General features: G+C 49.8%; 1 protein-coding gene across 4 annotated transcripts in view; it reads right to left on the reverse strand.

Annotated features, from left to right (window-relative positions):
- The window catches only part of UNC13B (unc-13 homolog B), a 3,024,149-nt gene that overhangs the window by 336,378 nt on the left and 2,665,102 nt on the right, over nt 1–22,669 (reverse strand). For all 4 annotated transcript variants that reach the window (XM_086960243.1, XM_086960242.1, XM_086960241.1 and 1 more), the window contains one exon: nt 1,720–1,872. In XM_086960243.1, the coding sequence (XP_086816369.1) occupies nt 1,720–1,872 (153 nt within the window). The remainder of the gene's footprint in view (nt 1–1,719; nt 1,873–22,669) is intronic.

Below are 22,669 nucleotides of genomic sequence, written 5' to 3' on the forward strand. Positions count from 1 at the left end.
TGACTTAATTTTCGCACTTAAGGCCTCAAACTCCACGAGCGATAGCAGAGGAAAGGCTGACAGAAAATTGTCCGCCCTAATACCCGCCCCTGCAGGCCCAATTTCCTCAATCGGAATGGTCTCTGTAGGGAAGCCCTGATAGATCAACTTCTGTTTCTTCACAAAGTGAAGTGCTAGAGCCTCACAATGATGGTTCAACGTTATGGGAGAGGTACTGGGCATGCCCACCCTCTTCAAATTTTGTTTCAAATCGTTTTTTATTTTCCAGAACAAGCAGCAGGCAAAGGACTGAATGTCACACAGCGTTGAGCCTACAACCCACTCAGGGCCGGCCGCGTTACTGGATAGCACAAGAAAAGCTTTAGAAGGCCACCCACTCAGTCCTGTTGTACACAGCGTTTCGCCTACAACCCCTTGGGGCCAGCCGCGTCTCATGATATCAAGCACAGGCCATTCAGTCTTTGCAGGAGATAGCCCGACCCCTGGGGTCGAATACAAACAGGTAACCAACCTAAATGGAATAAACGGAACATTGAGGTTCAAAAACCCACAAGACAGTGGAGTGAAAACAGCAGGACAGAATAGACAGAAGGAATAAGTAAAGAGGGAAAAAAGAAAGACAGCCGGAGTCTATAGGGCAGTCTACAGGGCAGCCTACAGGGCATCTGGTCCAGTCCAGCACTCCTGAAAGCCCGGGCCTAATGTTCGAGGGTGCCTATGGCACCCTCGAGTATGGTAACTGTGCATAAAGGGACACTTTGCTAGAGCTACTCTAAACTGGAGCCATGTATTGTGCAGAGCCACTAAAACACCTGAAATGCAGGGCAGTGAACCTCGGAAATGCCTCACTGCACTCCTCAAGATTGAACAGTAATGAAATGATGTGACATAAGGGGGCTATAGAGGTCAACCCATACAGAGACCATAATACACAATGAGGTATTACTACAGCAACACCCATATTCAACTTTAAGTATCCATGGCACCCCCTGACCACAACTCTGCAGAAACATACAGAAACCAAAACTAAGTTGTAAAACAATATACTGAGCTGTGTTTATCTAAAAATGGTGTACACAAGAAAACATGCTAGAAAAGTGACAATCTATCATCTACGAAAGCAGCTCATTAAAAATAAAGACTGAATTAGAATTAAAAAATAAATCTTATTGCACGGAAATTCATTTCTGAACGTGGACGGATGTTTCAATGGAGGACATCATCTTTCATGAGATTGTGTACTTTGAAGGATGTTTCAATAGAGGACAGTATCTGTCTTGTGACAATGTGCCTACCTTACTACTAAAGACCTGACATCTCAAAACACAACACATTTGCAGCTGAGTACCGTACAAGAACAATAACAAACCTCACTGGCCCATCATTAAAAGCATCTCTTTCAAAGCATATAAAATGTATGCTACTGAAGTTCAGATACAGCAAAGTTGACAAAAGGCAAAGCTTCAAAATATTATTCAGATTACGGTTTAGGTTTATATGTAGATATAGAGTTTGGGTTCAGGAATATGGTTAGGTTTGGGGTTAAAATTAACATCATGGCATAAACTGAGTGAGCAATTTACTTGACAACAAGTTTGTGCTTAACAATTAAGAACTGCTTCTGTTTAAAATTAGCTATGATGGTATAGAACCAAATTAGAGTTTCCCCACACCTTCTATGCAGTGAAAATAATGCAGTGACTAATCTTCTATACTTACTTTCCATCAAGGAAGTCCATGAGGGGTCGCAACACATTGTCTGCATCTTGTGCAACAGTATTCCGGGCACTGGCTGGGACATTCCCTGTTCCTTTAACGTGGCACAGAATTTCAGACATCTGTTTGATGCAGTCATCAATACGAAACTGGAAACTAGAAAATTATATAAAAATACATTTTACTTATCAAGCATCTTCCATATTATATTCAATATTAGATTGAACTTTGCATCAACTATTCAATATCAAGGCACAAGGTGGTGAGATTTGGATGTATCTCTCAAGTTTTGCTATCCTATCAGAGCAGAGAATGTTGCATGGCTATTGACCTATTTTCTATTTCCAGAGAAGTTCAGTAAGTCACTTCCTAGCAAACAGAGTATGTATAGCAATCTTCAATAAGAAACAGCATCTCTGTAGTTAGAGCCCAGACCTGAAACCCACCGCTAAGAAAGATCTTCTGATGCTTCTTGCAGTCATGTCACGCCCTGCAAAATAACTCTGGAAGACTCTCTGATGTTTTCCTTTAGGATTTTCCATAAGTACATTAAGCTGTTTTACAAATATTAGCATTAGAACGTTTAAATTCTATGCTGCTAATTTGGTTCATGAATCAGTTCTGGAACGAAAATTTGAATGAATAACCAAACCTGAATGGCTGAGTTTCTTTTTTTTTGCATCAGGCATTTCGAGGTTCACATTTTGCTTTTCGCTTCTAATCCAGAGTAAACAGAAAAACACTGAACTCATATTTCAGTTAAATCAAATTGCAACTTTTCAGTGTCCAAAGCACTGTCCAGAGCATCGTCCAACACCTTCTTTCTATCATAAAAAGGCAGATGGACAGGGCTTTAATAATTGTTATTCTCCCTTACCCAGACTACCTAGAAATTAAAGGGATGAGTTTATGACCTATTTACCGGCTCTGGCCCAGGGTACTGGAAGCGCAACACATTCAACAGTAGCTTTTCACTCCCTAGTGCCTACGTGGACTTTAAAGGGCTGGAGAGTAATGTTTGCATGTTATTCCGTTATCCAGTTCCCATCTATGGGACCGTACCAGCTATCTTACTTCACCTGTCCAGCAGAGAAGGAAATGACAGCTAATGAATGTCTAAAGAACAAGTTACTTACCTTCAGTAATGCATTATCTGGTAGAGACAATATCTAGCTGCAGATTCCTTACCCTATAATTTCCCAGGTGTCAGGCTGAATCCAGAAACATTTGCGTGAGCAGTACTCCTTGAGCGCGCCGTTGCGTGGCTCCATTCAGCTCTGCGTGAGGTTGTTGGCTACAACGTAACGGTCAAACATTTTATAGGTGCCACACAGGCAGACAGACGAGTGTACTTTTCAATGCCAGAAGTTCATAGCAAATAAGTAATTGGAGTGTCAAAACTAGGGCCCTGAAAAGGGAGTAACTCTAGCCCTAACAAATAAGCCCGCAGAGCAGGGAGGCATGTGTGGGTCTGTAAGGATTCTGCAGCTAAATACTGTCTCTACCAGATAATGCGTTAAAGAAGGTAAGTAACTTGTTCATCTGATAAAGACTTCTAGCTACAGTTTCCTTACCTTAGAATAGATGCCCGAGCCATCCCATCCTGGCGGTGGGCTGCGGATATATTTCTTGTACTAAGATGTCCTGCAAAATGCCTGTTCCTGCGGACCTGACTGTCTAGGCAGTAGAGCTTGGCAAATGTGTGCAGAGAAACCCACGTCGCTGCCGAGCAGATGTCCAGGACTGGGTCACCCCGAGCAAACGCCATGGTCGCAGCCTTTATCTGGTGGAATGAGCTCTTAATCCCTCAGAGGGATGGTTCTTAGCCAGGGCCTAGGAGATCTTAATGTAGAGAACAACTCAGTGAGACATGATCCTTTTCTGCACGACCCGAGCTTTCTTAGCTCCCACGCAGCCCACAAAGAGTTGGTCATTGTTAGACCTGGCATCTTTTGGCATGTCTCCTGTGTTTTTGATTTCTGACCTCCCGGTTCTGACTGTTTTTGCTGGTTTCGTGTCTCTGCGCACTTTCTCACTGCTGTCCAGTGTTAAAGTGCAAGTGCTTCTATGGTAAATTGTATTATGGATTGGTGTTTCCATGATTGTCATATTTGATTTACTGGTAAGTCCCTAGTAAAGTGCACTGAGAGTGCCATAGCCTGTAAATCAAATGCTGCTATTGGGACTGCAGCACTGGTTGTGCCACAAACACAGCCTTTCAAAGGGTTCGCAGACTTACCACTGCAGTGTCTGTGCACAGTTTTAACTGCCATGTTGACTTGGCAAGTGCACCCACATGCCAAGCTCTAACCTTCCCTTTTAGTACATGTGAGTCACCCCTAACGTAGGCCCAAGGTACACCTATGGGCAGGGTGCAGTGTATTTGAAAGGTAGGACATGCACTGGTGTGTGACAGGTGTAACGATATATCTGTAAGAGACATTAGTTAGTGATAGATTCCTTACCTTAGAATATCCCCAGGCATCAGACTGGATCCGGAAACATTTTCGTCAGAAGTACCCCTTGACATTGGTAGGTAGCGCTGTGCGGGTCCGCGTCCGTCGCCGGCATCGTAAGCGCCGAGATGACGTCACAGAGACTACTTAGGTGCCACCCTTGCACGCTGACGTCAGTTCGGTACACGACTTTCCGCGCCAGGAATGCATAGCCGTGCAAGAAACAGACCATTGGTGCCATGATACTAGGGCCCTGAAAGGGATTACCTTAACCCTAGAAATCAGTTCGCAGAACTGGGAGGACGGGTGGGGTAGTAAGGAATCTATCACTAACTAATGTCTCTTACAGATATACCGTTACACAAGTGGTAACTTGTGCATCTGAAAGAGACACGTTGCAAAAGTTACTTACCTTCGGTAATGATTGCAGGAGAGTAGGGTCTGCTTCCTATGGTCACCCCCACTTTTTTCTTTGCTGTACTGGTTTTCGACTTAGATATGGCTGTGGGCCTGCTAATCAGACCGACAGCACAGATGCACTCTCTCTAAATTCACACCATGTACTCTAGGTACATCCACAATTGGGAATTGTTTCACCTTGTCAGCCCCTGTAGAAGTGTACCATAGGTACTCAGGGCATAGGTGTAACCAAGGCCTACCAGGGGCTGCAGCATGTATTATGCCACCCCTGGCTGGCCACTCAAATAGACACAAGTGGCTGATCACTCAGCTGGGGCAAGGTCGTGTAACCACCCCTTGCTTAGGTGTAGTATTCCTATACCTACTTACATATAGACACATAGTAAACTATAAGTCACTCCTATGGCAGGCCTTAACAATCCTGGAGGCAGAGTGCTTGGTTATGTGTGAGATGGTGCTCTAGCATGAGCTGAGCCTGTCTGCAGCTTTCGGAACCATGTCCTTATAGCTGTTCTATGATATTGCCATACCATATACTCTTAAGTGCATTATAATCCTCGCGGTTGAATGCTAACTTTGGTTTGGCCTTATCCAAACATGTCGTGTACGGTGTCATACGCTTTGGAATACTACCCCCTTGCCAATTCTGGCGACAGGGGTAGCATTCCACCCTCCTAGAGGGAGAAGACACGTTGAAACTACTGTACCTAGTTAAAGTTAACCAGAGCCTCAGCATCACAAAATGGATGCTGCTGCCACAGACACAAGTCTGACCTTCTGCTGCTGGGAGTCCTTCCAGTCACAGAGGTTTGGACAATAGGTTTCCTGCTTGGGCAGGCCCGAGCACCACCCCAGACAGGAGGATGTGTATTGGGACAGGGAGGGCTCAATAGAAACAGACACTGCCTGGAGCACACTAGGTGCTCCATGCATACCCCAGTTCAACCCGGTTGCTGGGGCACTCCAGCCCCAGCTCTGGCACGAAACTGGACGAAACTGGACAAAGGAAAGGGGGTGTAACCACCCCCTTTCCTGGTCCCACCCATAGGAGGGACCTAGTGAGTAAACCAGCCCGCTTTAGTTGTATAAAGGTAGGAGCTGACCCATGAGACTTTAGATTAATCCTGGAATCGACTTGAGACGAAACTCTGGACCCTTTGACATTCACCTGAGCTGAAGACTGAAGAATCTCCCTTGTGGCCAAGGAGTGACCACCCTGGGCAACCAGGCACCATCCAGCAACTCAACGGCTTGCTTTGTCCCCGTTCCCGCCGGAACCCGAGCACAGAGCCCGACAAGATCCAGACTCCCAGACCTCTCTGACCCCACTGCACCATTCCAGCACAGCTGAGCCCCGTGGAAGGCATTGGGACACGTGGGACCGGACATCTTGGAAAGTCTGCAACTTGCTAACAGCGCAGCTCCTGAGGCATCCTCGAAGCTGTGCACTGGGGACTGAGTCACCCAGACACCGAGCTCCACCTGCACCGAAGACCAGCCCTCCACACTCCACGAGATCTGCGTGGGGCCCTTCTGCTTGTGTTCTGCTCGACGCGTTGTCCGGTTGATGGCCCATTGGCTAGTAGCCCTGTGGCGACGATCCTCTTGAAAATCCATCCCTGGTCTGGTTGCTCCAGACTGGCCCTTGCTTCCCTGCAAAGGTGAAGTACCTCAGAAGCCTTCTGTGTATCCTGCGTGGGTTGCCTTTGCTTAGGCTTGTTGGCTCCGATCTTGAAACCGTCCCCTCCATCTGCGAGAACCTTCGTGGGACAGCTCCTCTCCTGCACCTGGTCATCCTTGACGCCTCCTGGTCCGCGTGGCTGCAACGACAAGCTTCACGACAGTACCTGTTTGCTCCTCGACAATGTCTGGTTCCTTCCTGGTTCCACCCGGTCACTGGCTAGTGACCTAGACTCTGTCCCCTCTGCTTTCAGGTCTTCTTCAACTCCGATCCAGCCTTGGATCCACCCGGACACCTTCCTCCTGGTCGCCTGCAGCATCTTCTTCCAAGGCTCCATAGGAATCAACGAGGAAGCCAGACACACCGACACCTACGCACCCGCAGCCCGTGGGTGAGGTAACGCAAGTACTTCGGTGCTCCTGTAGGGATTCACTATCCTAGTGTCCAGTTTTGTTAGTTGTATCTTCCTAGTTAGACCGGAAGTGTCCTAAATCTCCATTTACTAACCTTTTCAATACCCATTGACTTTCTATTGACTCTCGTGTGAGGGTACTGACACTGCACGCACCGCCTGTGGGCCTCCTACTCCTACCCTAAGGGTCAGATAGGGTAGCCCCAGCGATTCCCTAGGCCCTAGGCCTTTTCCAAGTCGTGGTTCTTATACCACTTATTTAGTATATGGTTTTACGCGCCCCTAGGGCCTAACTGTAACTTGTGCTATTTAAAGTATTTCTGAGAGTAACGTGTTATGTGCTTTTGCCTCTGACCTCATAAAGAGTTCAGAGGAGTGTGTTAGTAAATAAATACATATATATTTTATATATATCCTGTGTGGTGTCCTTTCATTTGGTATTCAAGGGGTTACATATGGTAAAACAGCTGGTTTTACACACCCTCAAGAGTCTTTTAGCCGAAGACTGTTCTGTCCATGCTACCTCTAGGATAGCTGGTCTATAAGGTTGACTTTACAACCATCACCATAAGGGTTGTTTGGACTGGTGCAAGGTGATCACTAGAATAGTGATCATCATATACCAGGCCAACTTCTCACAATGATATATCTGTAAGAAACAGTAGTTAGTGTTAGATTCCTTACCTTAGAATATCTTAGAATTCGTCAGCAGTACCCCTGCGCGTCGCTAGGCGTCGTCTGCGGCTCCGCATCCGTAGTCGTGATCGCCGGGATGACGTCGTCGGAGTACTTAGACGCCGCCCTTGCACGCTGATGTCAGTTCTGTACATAGCTTTCCGCGCCAGGAACGCAGAGCCATGATAGAAACCGACACTGGTGCAATGAATCTAAGGCCCTGAAAGAGATGTCCTTAACCCTAGATATCGGTTCGCTGAAGGGGGAGGATGGGTGGGGCGGTAAGGAATGAATCTTACACAAACTACTGTTTCTTACAGATATATCGTTACAAAAGGTAAGTAACTTGTGCATCTGAAAGAGACACGTTAGTGATAGATTCCTTACCTTAGAATAGATACCCCAGCAAAACCAACCCCGGTGGTGGGTCTGCGAACCAAGATCACACCAGAAATTCCTGGAGAACGGAACGGCAGAAAAAGCCATCTCTTCGGATTTGGCTGTCCAGGCAGTAGTGTCTAGCAAACGTGTGCAGAAAGACCCACGTAGCTGCCTGGCAGATGTCCTGCAAGGGGACTCTCCGACCCAGGGCAGTAGTAGCCGCCGTGGCCGGAGTGGAATGGGCGTGCAGCCCAACAGGAGGCTCCTTTTTCGCCAAGGAGTAACAAACCTTGATACACAAGAAGATCCACCCAGAGAGCTTGCGCACCGCCCATCCCTTCCTTGCGATAGAATGAGAGCGCACGTTTTCGGTCCAGACGGTGGAGCCTCTCTTCCTCTTTTCAGGGATGCAGAGGCGAATAGAAGGTGGGCAAGTTGCTGGACTGCCCGATATGAAAGGGTGTGACCACCTTAGGCAGGAAAGAAGGACGAGTCTTAGAACTACCTTGTCCGGATGGACAGAGATGAAAGGAGGTTTAGAAGATAGAGCCTGGAGCTCACTCACTCTCCAGGCAGAGGTGATGGCAACCAAGAATGCAGTCTTGAAAGTAAGGAGACGAAGAAGACAGTTATGAAGTGGCTCAAAGGAAGCACACATCAGATACGTTAGAAGAAGATTCAAGTCCCACTGAGGAATCTAGGAGGGAAGATGTGCGTCATGCCTTTCAAAAATCAGGGAACTTCAAAAGAGAAGGCTGATCAGGAAGCCTTAAGAAGGCTGAAATGGCCGAGAGGTAGCTCTTGGGAGTGCCCAGAGCAGAGCCCTGCTGGGCAAGAGAAAGAAGGACGAGGAGAACCTCTGAAAGGGAGGCATAGAGTGGATCCATAGCCTTTGCTGTGCACCATGCCACAAATGTGTTCACCGTTTTTGTGGAGGGACGCCTGGCTGCCAGAATCACATCGCAAACTTCAGGAGGCAAGTCAAATGGCCTCAACTGTCGCCCCTCAATCTCCACGCATTTAGGTGGAGACTGGACAGGTTCGGGTAGAGGACCGTCCCCTGCTGGTACGACAGAAGGTCCTCCTGAAGAGGCAGACAAATCGGAGGATCGACTGACATGCTGAGTAGCTCGGGATACCAGTATCTTCGTGCCCAGTCCGGAGCCACAAGGATGACTTGGGCCAGGTCTCACCTGATCTTCTTCAGCACTCTGGGCAGAAGAGGTATAGGTGGAAAGGCGTACAACAGACCGCAGCTCCACTGGTGACAAAAAGTGTCACCCAGCTAGTGTCGCCTTGGAAATTCCAACGCGCAGAACTGATGACATTGCGCTTTCTCTTTGGTGGTGAATAGATCTAACCAAGGCTCTCCCAACTGCTGAAATAGACCTTGCGCCACGTCGGAGTTCAGATGCCACTCGTGATCCATCATGCACCGATGGCTGAATTCGTCCGCCCTGGTATTCAGAGAACCTGCCAGGTGTTGAACCACCAGTGATGTTCCAGCCATGTCCCGAGGCGCAGAGCCTCCTGACAGAGGGTCCGCGACCCCACCCTGCCCTGTTTCCGTCCGTGAACACCTGCACTACACTTCCCTGGACAAAGGGAGAGAATGCCTTCAGTGCAAGTCGGATCACCCGCAGCTCGAGAAGGTTGATATGGAGCCGGGACTCCGCCGGATACCAGAGGCCTCTGATCTCCGCCTCTCCCATGTGCCCCCCATCCCAGGAGGGACGCGTCCGTCACAACTACGTGCTCCGGATGGGGAAGGGAGAGGGATCTGCTGCTTACCCAATCGCGGTTCGTGAGCCACCACTGCAACTGTCTCGCAGTGCCCTCCGAGATCAGGACGTGGTCGGACAGGTTGCCCTGATGCTGGGCCCAATGAAACTTCAGGTCCCACTGCAGAGCCCGCATCCGCCAACGGGCGTGATGCACCAGAAGGATGCAGGAAGCCATCAGCCCCAGAAGCCGCAGCGTCAACCTGACCGAGACTCGGGATAAAGGCTGGACGATTGGGATGAGAGCCTGTATATCCCGAACCCGCTGTTCGGGCGGGTAAACCCGAAACTGCGCCGAGTCGAGAACCGCTCCGATGAAAAGGAGTTTCTGAGAGGGGCACAGGTATGACTTCGGCACATTGATGGAGAACCCCAGCTGGTGCAAGAGGTCTGCCGTCATCTGGAGGTGGCTGACTACTGTCTGGGGCGAGCCCGCCTTCAACAACCAGTCGGCGAGGTAGGGGAAGACTGAAACCCCTAACCAGCGCAGATGAGCTGCGACCACCGCCATCACTTTCGTGAACACCCGTGGGGCGCTGGTAAGGCCAAATGGGAGCACGGTAAACTGAAAGTGCTCGTGGCCTACCAAGAACCGCAAGTAACGCCGGTGGGCCGGCAGGACGGGGATGTGGAAATAAGAGGCCTGCAAGTCCAACGCTACCATCCAGTCTCCTGGGTCCAGGGCAGCTAAGACCTGAGCCAAAGTCAGCATCTTGAACTTCTCCTTCCAGAGGAAGCCGTTGATGTTCCGTAGGTCCAAGATAGGGCGTAGGCCCCTTTGCCATTCTTGGGTACCAGAAAGTAGTGGGAGTAGCAACCACGTCCTACTACTGGCCCAGGAACGCGCTCAATGGCCCCCTTGGCCAAGAGGGCCGAAACTTCCTCACGGAGAAGCCGCAAATGATCCCCTGATACGCGGTGGTGTTGCGGTGGCATGGCTTGAGGGGTTGTCTCGAAGGGGAGGGAGTAACCCCTCCGGACGATCTGCAGCACCCACCTGTCCGAAGTGACAGTGCGCCAGTGGGAATGTTGATGGCGAACCCCGCCCCCCACTGGCGTCACATGGGCCGAGAAGCACGGACTAGGAGGGTTTAGAGGCGGATGCTGCGGGGGAAGGTGTGGACTGGCCTCGCCGTTGTCCCCGACCGCCTCCACAGCGATTTCCATGGCCGCCACCGCGCTGGTAGTTAGTCTGCGGCATGTGGCTGGTAGCACGTGTGGGGGCGCCCTTTCCTTGGCCACGAAAGGAGCGAAAGGCACCCGTTTGCTGGCGCGGGCCGAGAGGCCCAAGGACTTGGCCGTAGTCCTGGAGTCCTTAAAGCGCTCAAGCGCATGGTCTGCCTTGTCGCCAAAAAGGCGACGGCCATCTAACGGTATGTCCATCAGTGTGTTCTGGACATCGGCCGAAAAGTTGGCGGACCTCAACCAGGCGTGGCATCTAACCGCCACCGTCGTTGCTATCGCTCTACCTAGTGAGTCGGTGGTATCCAGCCCACACCGGATAGAATATTTGGCTGCATCTCGGCCCTCCAAAAGGACTTGGCCGAGTTTGGCCCGTACCTCCAACGGACACTCTGGCAGCACTTCCGCAACCGTCTCCCACAGAGAGTGGGTATAGCGGCCCAAGAGGCATGCAGTGTTGGAAGACCGCAGTCCCAGACAAAGGGAGGAGAAGATCTTTTTTCCGTACGGCTCGTACCTCCTGGATTCCCTGTCCGGCGGAGCCGACGGGAATGCGGTCTGGGAATTGGATGCCTGGATGACCACGTTCTTGGGGTGGGGTGGGTAGACAGGAAATATGGATCGCCCGGGGCCGGGCGGTGGCGTCTGGCCCCGTTCCTATCTACAGGCGAACCCGTAGCGGGCCTGGACCAAGTGCCCAAAAGAACGTCGGTCAAGGCTTCATTAAAGGGCAGCAGAGGCTCGGCCGAGCTTGACTGCGGTTTAAGGACCTCAGTGAGGAGGTTAGACCTCACGGCCGCGAAGGGGAGCTCAGGGCCCAAGGCCTTGGCAGCCCTCATCAACACCACACTATAGTTTGCCCCCTCCTCCGAAGCCACGGTAGGAGGAGAGACAAAACCAGTGTCTGGAGAGGTGTCCAGACCACTGGCCTCCCCAATTTCCCCTGTCCAGTCCTCCTGAGACTGACACTCTCGGGTCAGAGGGTCCTCAGACCCCTCCCCATCCCCCATCTCCTGATACTCAGGGTTTTCAATTAATGGGGCCGGTTCATTGAAGTAAAGCTCCCCAAGCTCTGTCGAAAGAGGCGCCTAGCGGCGCCGTTCCTACGTCGGAACGGGAGCAAAGGAGGCATCGGGGACGGCGCTGCCCGAGGACGGTGCCGGAGGCGACACCTGACGGACCGATGCCGGGGAGGTCGTAAGGTCCACCGGCGACGACCCGGATCCCGAAGCGGGTCCAGTGGGGTCCTGCGGCACCGGGCCCGAAGGCGCCGGCGGCGTCGGAAGCGTTGGGTCCTGCGGTGCCGGGCCCGAAGGTGTCGGCGGCGGCGGGACCGTGGGGCCCTACGGCGCCGGGCCCGAAGGCGCCGGCGGCGTCGGGGCCGAAGCACTCGACGGCATCGGGGCCGAAGCCCCCGACCCACTAGGGGCCCCAGATGGGTCCGCTGGGCCCGAAGGCGCCGCTTAACCTGTCGGGGGAGAGAGGATCCTCATGGCCATGAGGAAGTGCTCGATCTCCCCCGGCGTCGCGTCTTGCACAGGGACCGGAGGGTGTGGAGCAGGCCGCGACGCCCGCGACTCCGGCGGAGCCGCGCAGGGGGTGTCAGAAGAGCGATGGGGGGAGTCAGAAGAGCGATGACGCCTCTTCGACTTCTTGTGTTTCCTACCTGACGACGACTTTGACCGGAGGAGTGGTGCCTACTCTCGGAGCTGTGGTGGCTCCGGGCCCGCGACCTGACCCTCGACCTCCCGTTGTAGTGTAGTTCCTATATTCCCAATAGGCTCTGCGCATTGGAATAATAATAATATACTCAGCAGTGTAGACGTAGGACTGAAGTCGACTAGGTCTCTACTGACTATATTAGACTTAAGGTTTGCCAGCTAGCTCAGAGGTTACTAGAAACTTTCTCGAATAAACGAGGAGGAGTTTAACCTCCCTGGATAGACAAGAAGGGATTAGCTTCTGACAACCATATAACATTACAACTTTGCTCCCTCAGAATAAGAGTGTATCTCTAGAGTTGTGTGAAAACAATAGACAGCTATTTCACTCAGTCAATCTTGCGTACTTAGTTTCACCAGAGTGCAGAGAAAAGAGAGACGGGGGTTTTCAATAAAAGGTGTAATTTATTGAGCAGTCTTCTTTCTCATGCAAGAGAAATGAATTGCCATAATTGCAATACTTAATGTAAAGTAAAGAGCGTACAGTAAAAGGAGTATTATGAAATAATACTGTAAAAGCATTGATATGGTTTCTTAGCCATAAGATACTTTAAAATGGATAAAATATACATTGACTAACGGTGCTTCTAAATACGCCTACCCCGGTGTACCTGACCGAACCCCAATACGTGGGAAGGAGTAAGTAAGTAGCAGTTTAAGTTAAGTTGGTTTTGCCAAGAATCTGACTCAAGAATTCTCTTTAAGGGTTTAGTCAGCTCCGTACCTGGGTAATAGAATGCAGGAGGTCTGGTATCTCTCTTTCAGGACTCGATATCCCAGCAGCCCGCGAAGGCGGCTGAGAACACCGGAGCTGGATTTCTCGGCAGGAGAAAAGACAGCGTCTCTCTCAGTGCGTCAGAAGGGAGGTGCAGCGTCCGTGTGCTCTCGCATCAGCTGGGCTCTCGGGCAAGTAGATAGCTGCTCGGCTCCAACACCACCACTGTGTGTTTGCTTAAGGCAACGTTGGTATATTTATACCTGAAAGGTGCCGGGTTTGACGTAAGGTTGGACATAAGACGTCAATAAAGATGTCACTAAGAACTGGCCGTTCTTACAGTGCTTCACAGGAGTTCTAGGTAATCAAAACAAAAGCAAATGGGGATTTCCCAGGTTGCTGGAGGTTTGGTTTGTTTAGAGAACTTGTTGTGCTTTCTAGGAGTCCGGGGAAGTAGCCTTGCTTAATGTGACTGCATGGGCTACAACTAAATATGGATATGATTCCTATGCCGTTATAGGGATATTATTGATTATAACTGTACAAGGGCATAAAATAGAAATATCGATTTAGGTTCCTAGATAAAAACACAATACCGTGAGATCGGGACCTCTCGTGGTGCGGGCCGACTGCCGGAGCTCGAGTCGCCTGCGGGACCGCTCCCGCCTGGCTTTCGAAGAGAGGGCCCGGCAGTCGGAGCAGGCCTTGTCGTCGTGGTCGACGCCTAGACAAGTTAGGCACAGGTGGTGAGGATCCGTGACTGACATCGTGCGGTCGCAATCCTCGCAGTGCTTGAATCCGGGCATCCCTACGGCACCGATCTGAGTCGTAAGACTTCGAGAAATTATCAACAAGCATTTACAATGCAATGGTTTCGCCTTTGGAAAAGTTAGAGCTATTGGCATTGTAAATGACAAAATTTGTATTTATGTGTTGGTTTTGAAAACAGATAAATAAATGGCATTGTCATTTATTTATTTATTTATTTATTTTGCAAATTTGTAGAGCGCTCTAATACCCAGAGGTGTCCTGGCGCTGACAGATAGACTGGTGTGGGGGAGTGAGCTTACTGGGTGAAGAGCCATGTTTTTAGACCTCTTCTAAAGGCCATCAGATTCTGGGTTTGTCTGAGCGCAAGGGGGAGTTTATTCCATGTCTCAGCTGCCCCAAGAGAGAAGCTCCTGCCTCCCCAGCGGACTTTTTTGATTCTGGGGGTCGCCACCAGGGCCAGTTGTCCTGATCTCAGTGTTCTTGTTGGTTTATGCCAGCGGAATAAAGACTTCAAGTGCCTGGGACCTAAGTCATGGAGGGCCTTGAAGACCATGCATGCTGCCTTGAAAATGATTCTTTTACGAATAGGCAGCCAGTGTAGCTTAACCAGTTCCTGAGATACTGAGGCAAATTTGGGGGTATCAGTGATAAGGCGAGCGGCAGCATTTTGCAGGAGTTGAAGTTTATTAAGTACGCTCTGCTGGGCGTTTAGCATCAAGCTGTTGCAATAATCTAGGCGTGAGAGCACTAGACCCGTGACTATAGTTTTCCTATGTTTCTTTTCAAGATAAGGTAGAATTTTTCTAATGGTCTTGAGTAAGAAATGAAGGGAGGAGGAGAGGGCACTCACCTGGGATTTGAAATTCAGGGTGGTGTCCACCAGTATACCAAGATTTTTCACTTTGTCGACTGGTTCTGGAAGAGGTCCCATTTCGTCTGGCCACCATCTTGGGGACCAGAAGTTATCCCTGTTGCCAAAAAGCAGGACCTCGGTCTTCGAGGAATTCAGCTTAAGGCAGCTTTGTGCCATCCAGCGGCCCACTTCAAGCATGCAGTTTTTAAATCTATCGGCTGTGCTTTCTGATTCGCCGGGAAGGAGGGACACCACAATCTGTGTGTCATCAGCGTAGGCCGTTAGTTGAAAGCCGAATGAGCGGATTACCGGGGCGAGAGTGGACACGTACACATTAAAAAGAGTTGGGCTTAACGAAGACCCCTGAGGAACTCCACAGGGGAGTACAAAGGAGCGAGATTCGTAACTGCCCAGCGCCACTGTCTGGGATCTATCGGCTAGGAAGGCTTGTAAGATCTTAAGAGCCTTTCCCTGAATTCCACAGGCCCTCAACCGGTCCACCAATAGCTTATGGTGGACCGTATCGAAGGCCGCGGAGAGATCCAGTAGAATCAGGGCTGCTCGGCCTCCTGCATCCATTACCTGCCTGATGTCTTCCATGGATTTGATCAGGGCGGATTCCGTGCTGTGCCCCTCTCGAAAACCGTGTTGGGAAGAGTCCAGTACATCTGCTGATTTAAGGAAGGCGCTAAGTTGTGTGTTCAGGTGGCCTTCTATTATTTTGGCAGGAAGGGGGAGTCTGGCAATCGGGCGGTAATTGTTCATCTCGGTGATATCCAGATTGGGTTTTTTTAGCAGGGGTAAGATGGAGGCCTGTTTCCACCTTGAGGGATAGTCCCCTGTCTCCAACATCTGATTAAAAAGGGGGGTGAGACCCCTGGCAATTGCATCTGGTGCAAGTTTGGTTATAGATGTGGGGCAGGGGTCATGAGGGGAGCCTGATTTAATTTTTAGCAAGCGGCTTCTTACTTCTATTTCCGTAATTTGGGGGAAATATTGTAGCGTGGTTTCAGGTTTAACGAGGTCGGAGGCCTCCCTCAATGGGGAAGTTGTCGCTGCTCTGTCTAGGGGGAGAAAAATATTCTCCACCTTTTCGCGAAAGAAGGTTGCCAAACTTTCGCAAAGAGAAAGGCTTGCTGGTATTTCAATGGGTTTGGGGTTAGCTAAGGAGGCAACCGTGAGAAAGAGTTCTTTGGGGGTATTGGTGGCGTCTTCAATCCGTCTTGTAAGAAAGGTCTTTTTCGCTTGTAGGATACTTTCCTTATAGCGTCTTTGTTCCGCGTTAAGCGCTTTTTTGTCTGATTCCCTGTAGTGCGTACGCCAGATTTTTTCAAGTTTTTTGCACCTTATTTTGTGTTCCCTAATTTGGTCCGTGAACCACGGGGCAGCGGGCTTAGCCCGGCTGGAGTGGATAGTTTTGGGGGGGGCTAAGCGTAGGCAAGCCTGGTCCAGCCAGGTGGTATAAGACTTGGCTGCCTCCTCCACGTTGTTCGGAAGAGGAGGCAAAGTGATGTCCAGTGTGTTCTCTAGGGCGTCCCCAATGATGTTTTTCCATTTTCTCACTATTTTCGGGGTGTTTCTCTTGTTAGCAAATTTTCCATGGGTGGTGAAAGGAATGGAAAATGGAAAATGGAAAATGGCACTCACATTGCCATTAGCTTAATCTCTGCAGTCACTCTGCACTCCCTAGTCACTCTGCACTCCCTAGCCCTCCCAAGTCACTCTGCACTCCCTAGCACTCCCTAGCCCTCCCAAGTCACTCTGCACTCCCTAGTCACTCTTCACTCCCTAGCACTCCCTAGCACTCCCTAGTCACTCTGCACTCCCTAGTCACTCTGCACTCCCTAGTCACTCTGCACTCCCTAGGTACTCTGCACTCCCTCACACTCCCTCGCACTCCCTAACACTCCCTCGCACTCCCTAGCACTCCCTCGCACTCCCTCGCACTCTGCACTCCCTAGCACTCCCTAGCAGTCCCTAGTCACTCTGCACTCCCTAGCAGTCCCTAGTCACTCTGCACTCCCTAGCACTCCCTATCACTCTGCACTCCCTAGCACTCTGCAGTCACTCTGCACTCCCTAACACCCTGCAGTCACTTTGCACTCCCTAGCACTCCCTAACACTCTGCAGTCACTCTGCACTCCCTAACACTCTGCTAACACTCCCTAGCACTCCCTAACACTCTGCAGTCACTCTGCACTCCCTAGCACTCTGCTGTCACTCTGCACTCCCTAGCACTCCCTAACACTCTGCAGTCACTCTGCACTCCCTAGCACTCTGCACTCACCAATCTGCACTCACCACTCTGCACTCTCCACTCTGCACTCTCCACTCTGCACTCTCCACTCTGCACACTCACTACTCTGCACACTCACTACTCTGCACACTCACTACTCTGCACTCACTAGTCTTCACACTCACTACTCTGCACACTCACTACTCTGCACACTCACTACTCTGCACTCACTACTCTGCACTCACTACTCTGCACTCACTACTCTGCACTCACTACTCTGCACTCACTACTCTGCACTCACTACTCTGCACTCACTACTCTGCACTCACTACTCTGCACTCACTACTCTGCACTCACTACTCTGCACTCTGCACTCACTACTCTGCACTCTGCCCTCACTACTCTGCACTCTGCACATTCACTCTACACACTCACTCTGCACTCTCTACTCTACACACTCACTCTACACACTCACTCTACACACTCACTCTACACACTCACTCTACACACTCACTCTACACACTCACGCTCTGCACTCACACTCTGCACTCACACTCTGCACTCACACTCTGCACTCACACTCTGCACTCACACTCTGCACTCACACTCTGCACTCACACTCTGCACTCACACTCTGCACTCACACTCTGCACTCACACTCTGCACTCACACTCTGCACTCACACTCTGCACTCACACTCTGCACTCACACTCTGCACTCACACTCTGCACTCACACTCTGCACTCACACTCTGCACTCACACTCTGCACTCACACTCTGCACTCACACTCTGCACTCTGCACACTCACTCTGCGTAATATCACTAACTGGCAGTCCGAGGTTAACATATTTTAAATTACACTAAATGTCATTTAATCTTATTTTTCCACCCTGCCTGTGAATGAAACATTACTTCTGAGTCCATCAAGTAACTGATTATCGTTTACTTTTCATTGCACTTCACAAACTCATGTATAATCCCCGGAGAACCAGTGGTAGCAACATAAAGACGATGTGACCCGAATTTCTAGCAAGAGTGCTCCCTTGCAGAGGCTCGGTGTGTTGAGAGCGCGCTTCGGAGGTCAGTGTGCAATCCTCAGAGAACAGAATCGTGGCCCAGCAGGGCCGATGCTGCCGTTCATCCTTCTAAGGGTTGAAGAAAGGCGTTGCACAGCCGATAGAAAAGATCTATAACTTAGTGTCATATTGGCATTTCTGCTAAAAGCAAAACCTTCAGATAAAAAGGAAGTTGAGTGTTTGAAAAAGCCTTTCCACTGAGCACTCATTCCGGCAAGTGCAGAGCATTAATATCACGATATCTGTAAAAAAACAAACGGAAAGACATAGTGCATATTAAAAATATCAGTCGATTTAAAGGAGATAGAATTTGTAACCCCCAACCCCCCCCCCAAAATAAACAAAACGGTACCCGCAGATACTGCATTATATGCGCAGTGGCTTTTCCAAACCCTGTAATGACGCTTGCACCGATTACGATCAGGCACTGGGTGTGGCGCAGCGACCAGAGCTGCCGTCTCGGGAGCCGGGTCCCGGTTCGAATCTCGCAACGGCCTGAGAGTCATGTACCGCACCTGGATACCCTCACTGGGGTTAAGCCGCGCTGTATAAATCTTCAAATTAAACCAGCTCATGTCCTTAAACCCAGCCTCGATGGTGTCTGACAAGCTGCGGAGGAATCTTCTGGATCGACCATTTATGCACCTTACAACCCAAAGGGCTCAATGAAAGGATGGACTTACACTGTTATTTGTAAACTGTGTATGACCATTTATAAACTGCATATGACTGTTGATTTACGTTTTTAATTGATGTATGTCTAGCTCACATTATCAGACATGACACATGTACTTTCATGACAAAAACCGAGATATTTACGAGCGTTTTGTTATGTACACATTTCACCCCTTTTTTTCTATAATTTTCGATCATTATTCACATAACTTTTTTATCTTTTTTATTCCGCGCCCTACATGTAATTATCTGCGCTAAAACTTCACAAATCTTGGTGCAAACACAGTCCGTATCCATGGACACGGATAAACAACACCCGATAGTCACACCGTCTTCTATGTTTACTCCGCTCCCACCTAATACGTAAACAAACGCCGCAACCACAGAGTTTTAAATCATAGAGCGCGGCTGTGTAGAGCGCTGCACGCCAAACATAGCGAGGAGAGAACCACCATCTCACGAACTCGGTAAGATACGGCAAGTTACTGAACTTAGAAACAGATAGAACACTTCTGTCACGTTTCGCTTTACTAAAACGTATCTATTTCGTTTATATTTTTGCAGCTGACCCTTTACATGCTGCATTACGAGTATTAAGGTTAGTGTCCACTTTCGGGTTTTACATATTTTTTCACTGTACATATACTTTTTCAGAAAGGCGCATAGGGCAATACCTATTATTTATCCTCATCACATCCTGGGTTTAAAGTGTGATTTATTACTGTTGATGCTATGCTATTCACAATGTTTTCATTAAGGTACCAATGACGACATATTATTATTGTTTCTAGATATAATGGAAGGGCGATATGCTTGAAATGCATTGGGCAATACTATTATTTTGAAATATGATATACTATGTTTGCGAAATACTTTTGAAAAAATGAACTTTTGAAAAATCTTCGCTATGAATAAATGAATTATTGATTATCGAACTATGCTTCATGAAAATCTATGAAAGTTAAAAAGGAGTGCATGAATGGAATGCATCTTGTAATACAGGATCCATATCTCTATCTATTAATACTTTAATCTTGGGAGCCCAGCAAGATTACCATTTTATGCACCAACGACAATACAAACACAAAACAACTAAACCCATTGACAATATCTACTAGGAGTGCGGAACCCAACACAATCTTTTTGTACGCTGCGGAGGAATGCCAGCTAATCACGGGGTGTTAATTGGGGCCAGCCAGACACTTGGCTTCCCATTAAACCCCGCCAGCAGTTTCTGCAGGGAGCAGGCTGCGGGGTTTTAAAGACAGATAAATAACAGTTCAGGCGGGGGTCTTCGGAAGATGCGAAGGATGGACACACCTTGTCAGAAACTGACAAAGAAATACACATTTCACGCTTTTTGCCAGGAAACAGCATGGCTAACGAGGGGTCATGTTGTATGATTAGATTTTGACAACTATGCCACAAAAATACCAAACATAACCAGTATTTTCACCGATTGCGCCACATTGTTTTGATTAAGCTTGTTCGTGGAAAAATATAGCGCCTAAAAAAAAGCACGACTTTTAAGAGCTATGGGTGGCGGGCAGGCACACGGACAGCGGGAGGGGGGCGGGAACGAACAGCGGGAGGGGGGGGAACGGGGACACGAACAGCGGGAGGGGGGTCTGTATGAGTGATGTACGTTCCTCTCAGTGCAGACAAGTGGCCTTGCAAACTGTGCAGCCAGTGGCATTCGGTGCAGGCGGCCAGGGCCAGTAGAATACACGGTAATGTGCGCTCAGAGCCCTTCAGGCTCCGTCTGTATTGATCCTCCTGGCCGCAGGAAAAACATGAAGCACACGGACAGGGGGGAGTGGCGGGAACGGACAGCGGGAGGGGGGTCGGGAAGGCTTCCTCCGTTGGCGGTCGGCCGCGGAATGGCCAAAACAAACCTGGACAACAACAAAAAATAAACCACGGCCGCGATGACGATGCGAAAAGGGTGGAGAGGGAAGAAATCGCGGGAACGCCCACGAATCTGGTCCGGCCATGACGGACAGATCTCTGTTCCAATGGCTAGCCTCCATTTATGGAGCTAGCCAATGGAACAGAGGGGCGGATTCCCAACCAACATATTATTCTCATTAGGTTTTCACCTTCGTGAAAAGCTGCTTGCGCATCTTTCACTTAGGTTAACCTAAAAACCTAAAAAGGATCCAAAAAGTTAGTCAACAATTGACTAAGGGTTTCTGCTTTTTCCAGATCTGCGCTTGCTGGCACAGAAAAACGAAGAACTGACGTCAGCACGCGGAGGCGGCTTCTAAGTACTCCGACGACGTCATCACGGGGCCCACGATGCCGACGACGGACGCAGAGCCGCAGACGACGCCTACCGACGCGCAAGGCTACTGCTACGCAAAAATTTCCGGATCCAGTCTGACGCCTGGGGATAATCTAAGGTAAGGAATCTATCACTAACGTGTCTCTTTCAGATAAATGGTCTAAGGACCTCTCCCAGTCCTCTCCTATTACGCCATAAAATGCACAGTTGACAATGGGGGCGCTAGTGAGCCCGAAGCAAGATGGCCGCACATTAGTGCAGCTCTGCTGGTCGGGGCTAAAATCCGCTAACAATCTTGCATTTCTCCTAGCCATCTAAACACATGAGGCGGTGATTCTGCATCTTACGCGCCTGCTACACCTTTAAATGTGTATATTGGTGCAACTGCTGCTGCATTCATCCATGTAAAGATAGCTACTCGACCAGATGACAAAATGGCGGCTGTCAAGGACTGAAGACTACTGGTGAAGCAGCTCAACTATTGCGGCAGAGTTGGGATGAGTAGATTGCAGAGACGGAATATCACGAAACTGTAATCACGCCGCAGACTAAAGGAATTTGAAGGTGAACGCTGCTCATTGGTGTGGATTGGACACGGTGCGGCCTGGAGCTCCGGGACCGAGGGGAGACGCTGTTGGGGCCGGCGGATGCTGAGGTCCCGTGCCTGGTTCACACCGGTACTCACTCTGACACCGGTATACAGCGCTGAGTTTGTGGAGCAGCACCTTTCACGACTCGCTGCTCCCTGCTGCTGGTGTGCGGAGGCCCGGCGGTGGTGAAAGTGAAGCTGTGGGCCAAACAAGTGAGGGTCTTCTGTAGCGCAACATAACACAGCGAGGTGCAGGAACTGGCCGCTACGCCCTATCAATGGAAAAAGCAACAGTTTAGTATACAACAGTGTGTGGAGCCCATATCTCTACTAGTGTTGGTGTTGATATGTCTGCCAAGCTGTAACTGTGATATGGCCTGTGTGATAAAGATAGAGGTCTAAGTTGCAACTGGTTTTCAACGGAGAGTGGTAGTGGCGTGGCCATTGAACGGTGCAGACACCCCACAGGAGTGGAATATTGGAACTCAGGAATTGCCTTATTACCGGTTTAGTGCAGCAATCTTGCGACTAGAGTGGCTGATGCACACTTGCTGTCAGCACTGTACCCGAGACAAGAGCGCGCTGTATAGTACACCTGCAGGCATTGTTGCTCACGCGGAGGTCCAGGCGGGCGCCGTTAGAGGCGTGGTGTCCGTAGCATAAAATTGTGGCATCCTCATCAAGGAACTCATACTGTCGGAGGTGGTGTCCAGGCCTCATCGCTCTGTGGAGCGGACCGTTGGCTTATGGAAACCTGCAATATCCTGTACAACAGGAGGTGAGGTGCTGCGGTTCACTTTCTTGCCCCACTGTGGGAGCCCGCACTGGGGGTGGCCTGCCCAAACCTTGACTTTGCAGGAGCAGTAGCTTGTGTGGGGTGCTCATCTTCTGACGGCTGGGGATAGGGGTCCGATGTTAAGTTCAGCTGTGGCCGCAGGCACACAGATGGGAAAAACAGATAAACAACTGCAGTCCAAACTCTCGTTTGATTCTTAACGCCTTAAAAAGACTCAGATGCAGGCCACCTCGGACACTGAGACGGAT

Source organism: Lissotriton vulgaris, chromosome 3_1 (assembly GCF_964263255.1).
Source record: "Lissotriton vulgaris chromosome 3_1, aLisVul1.2, whole genome shotgun sequence".
Taxonomy (NCBI): Eukaryota; Metazoa; Chordata; class Amphibia; order Caudata; family Salamandridae; genus Lissotriton; species Lissotriton vulgaris.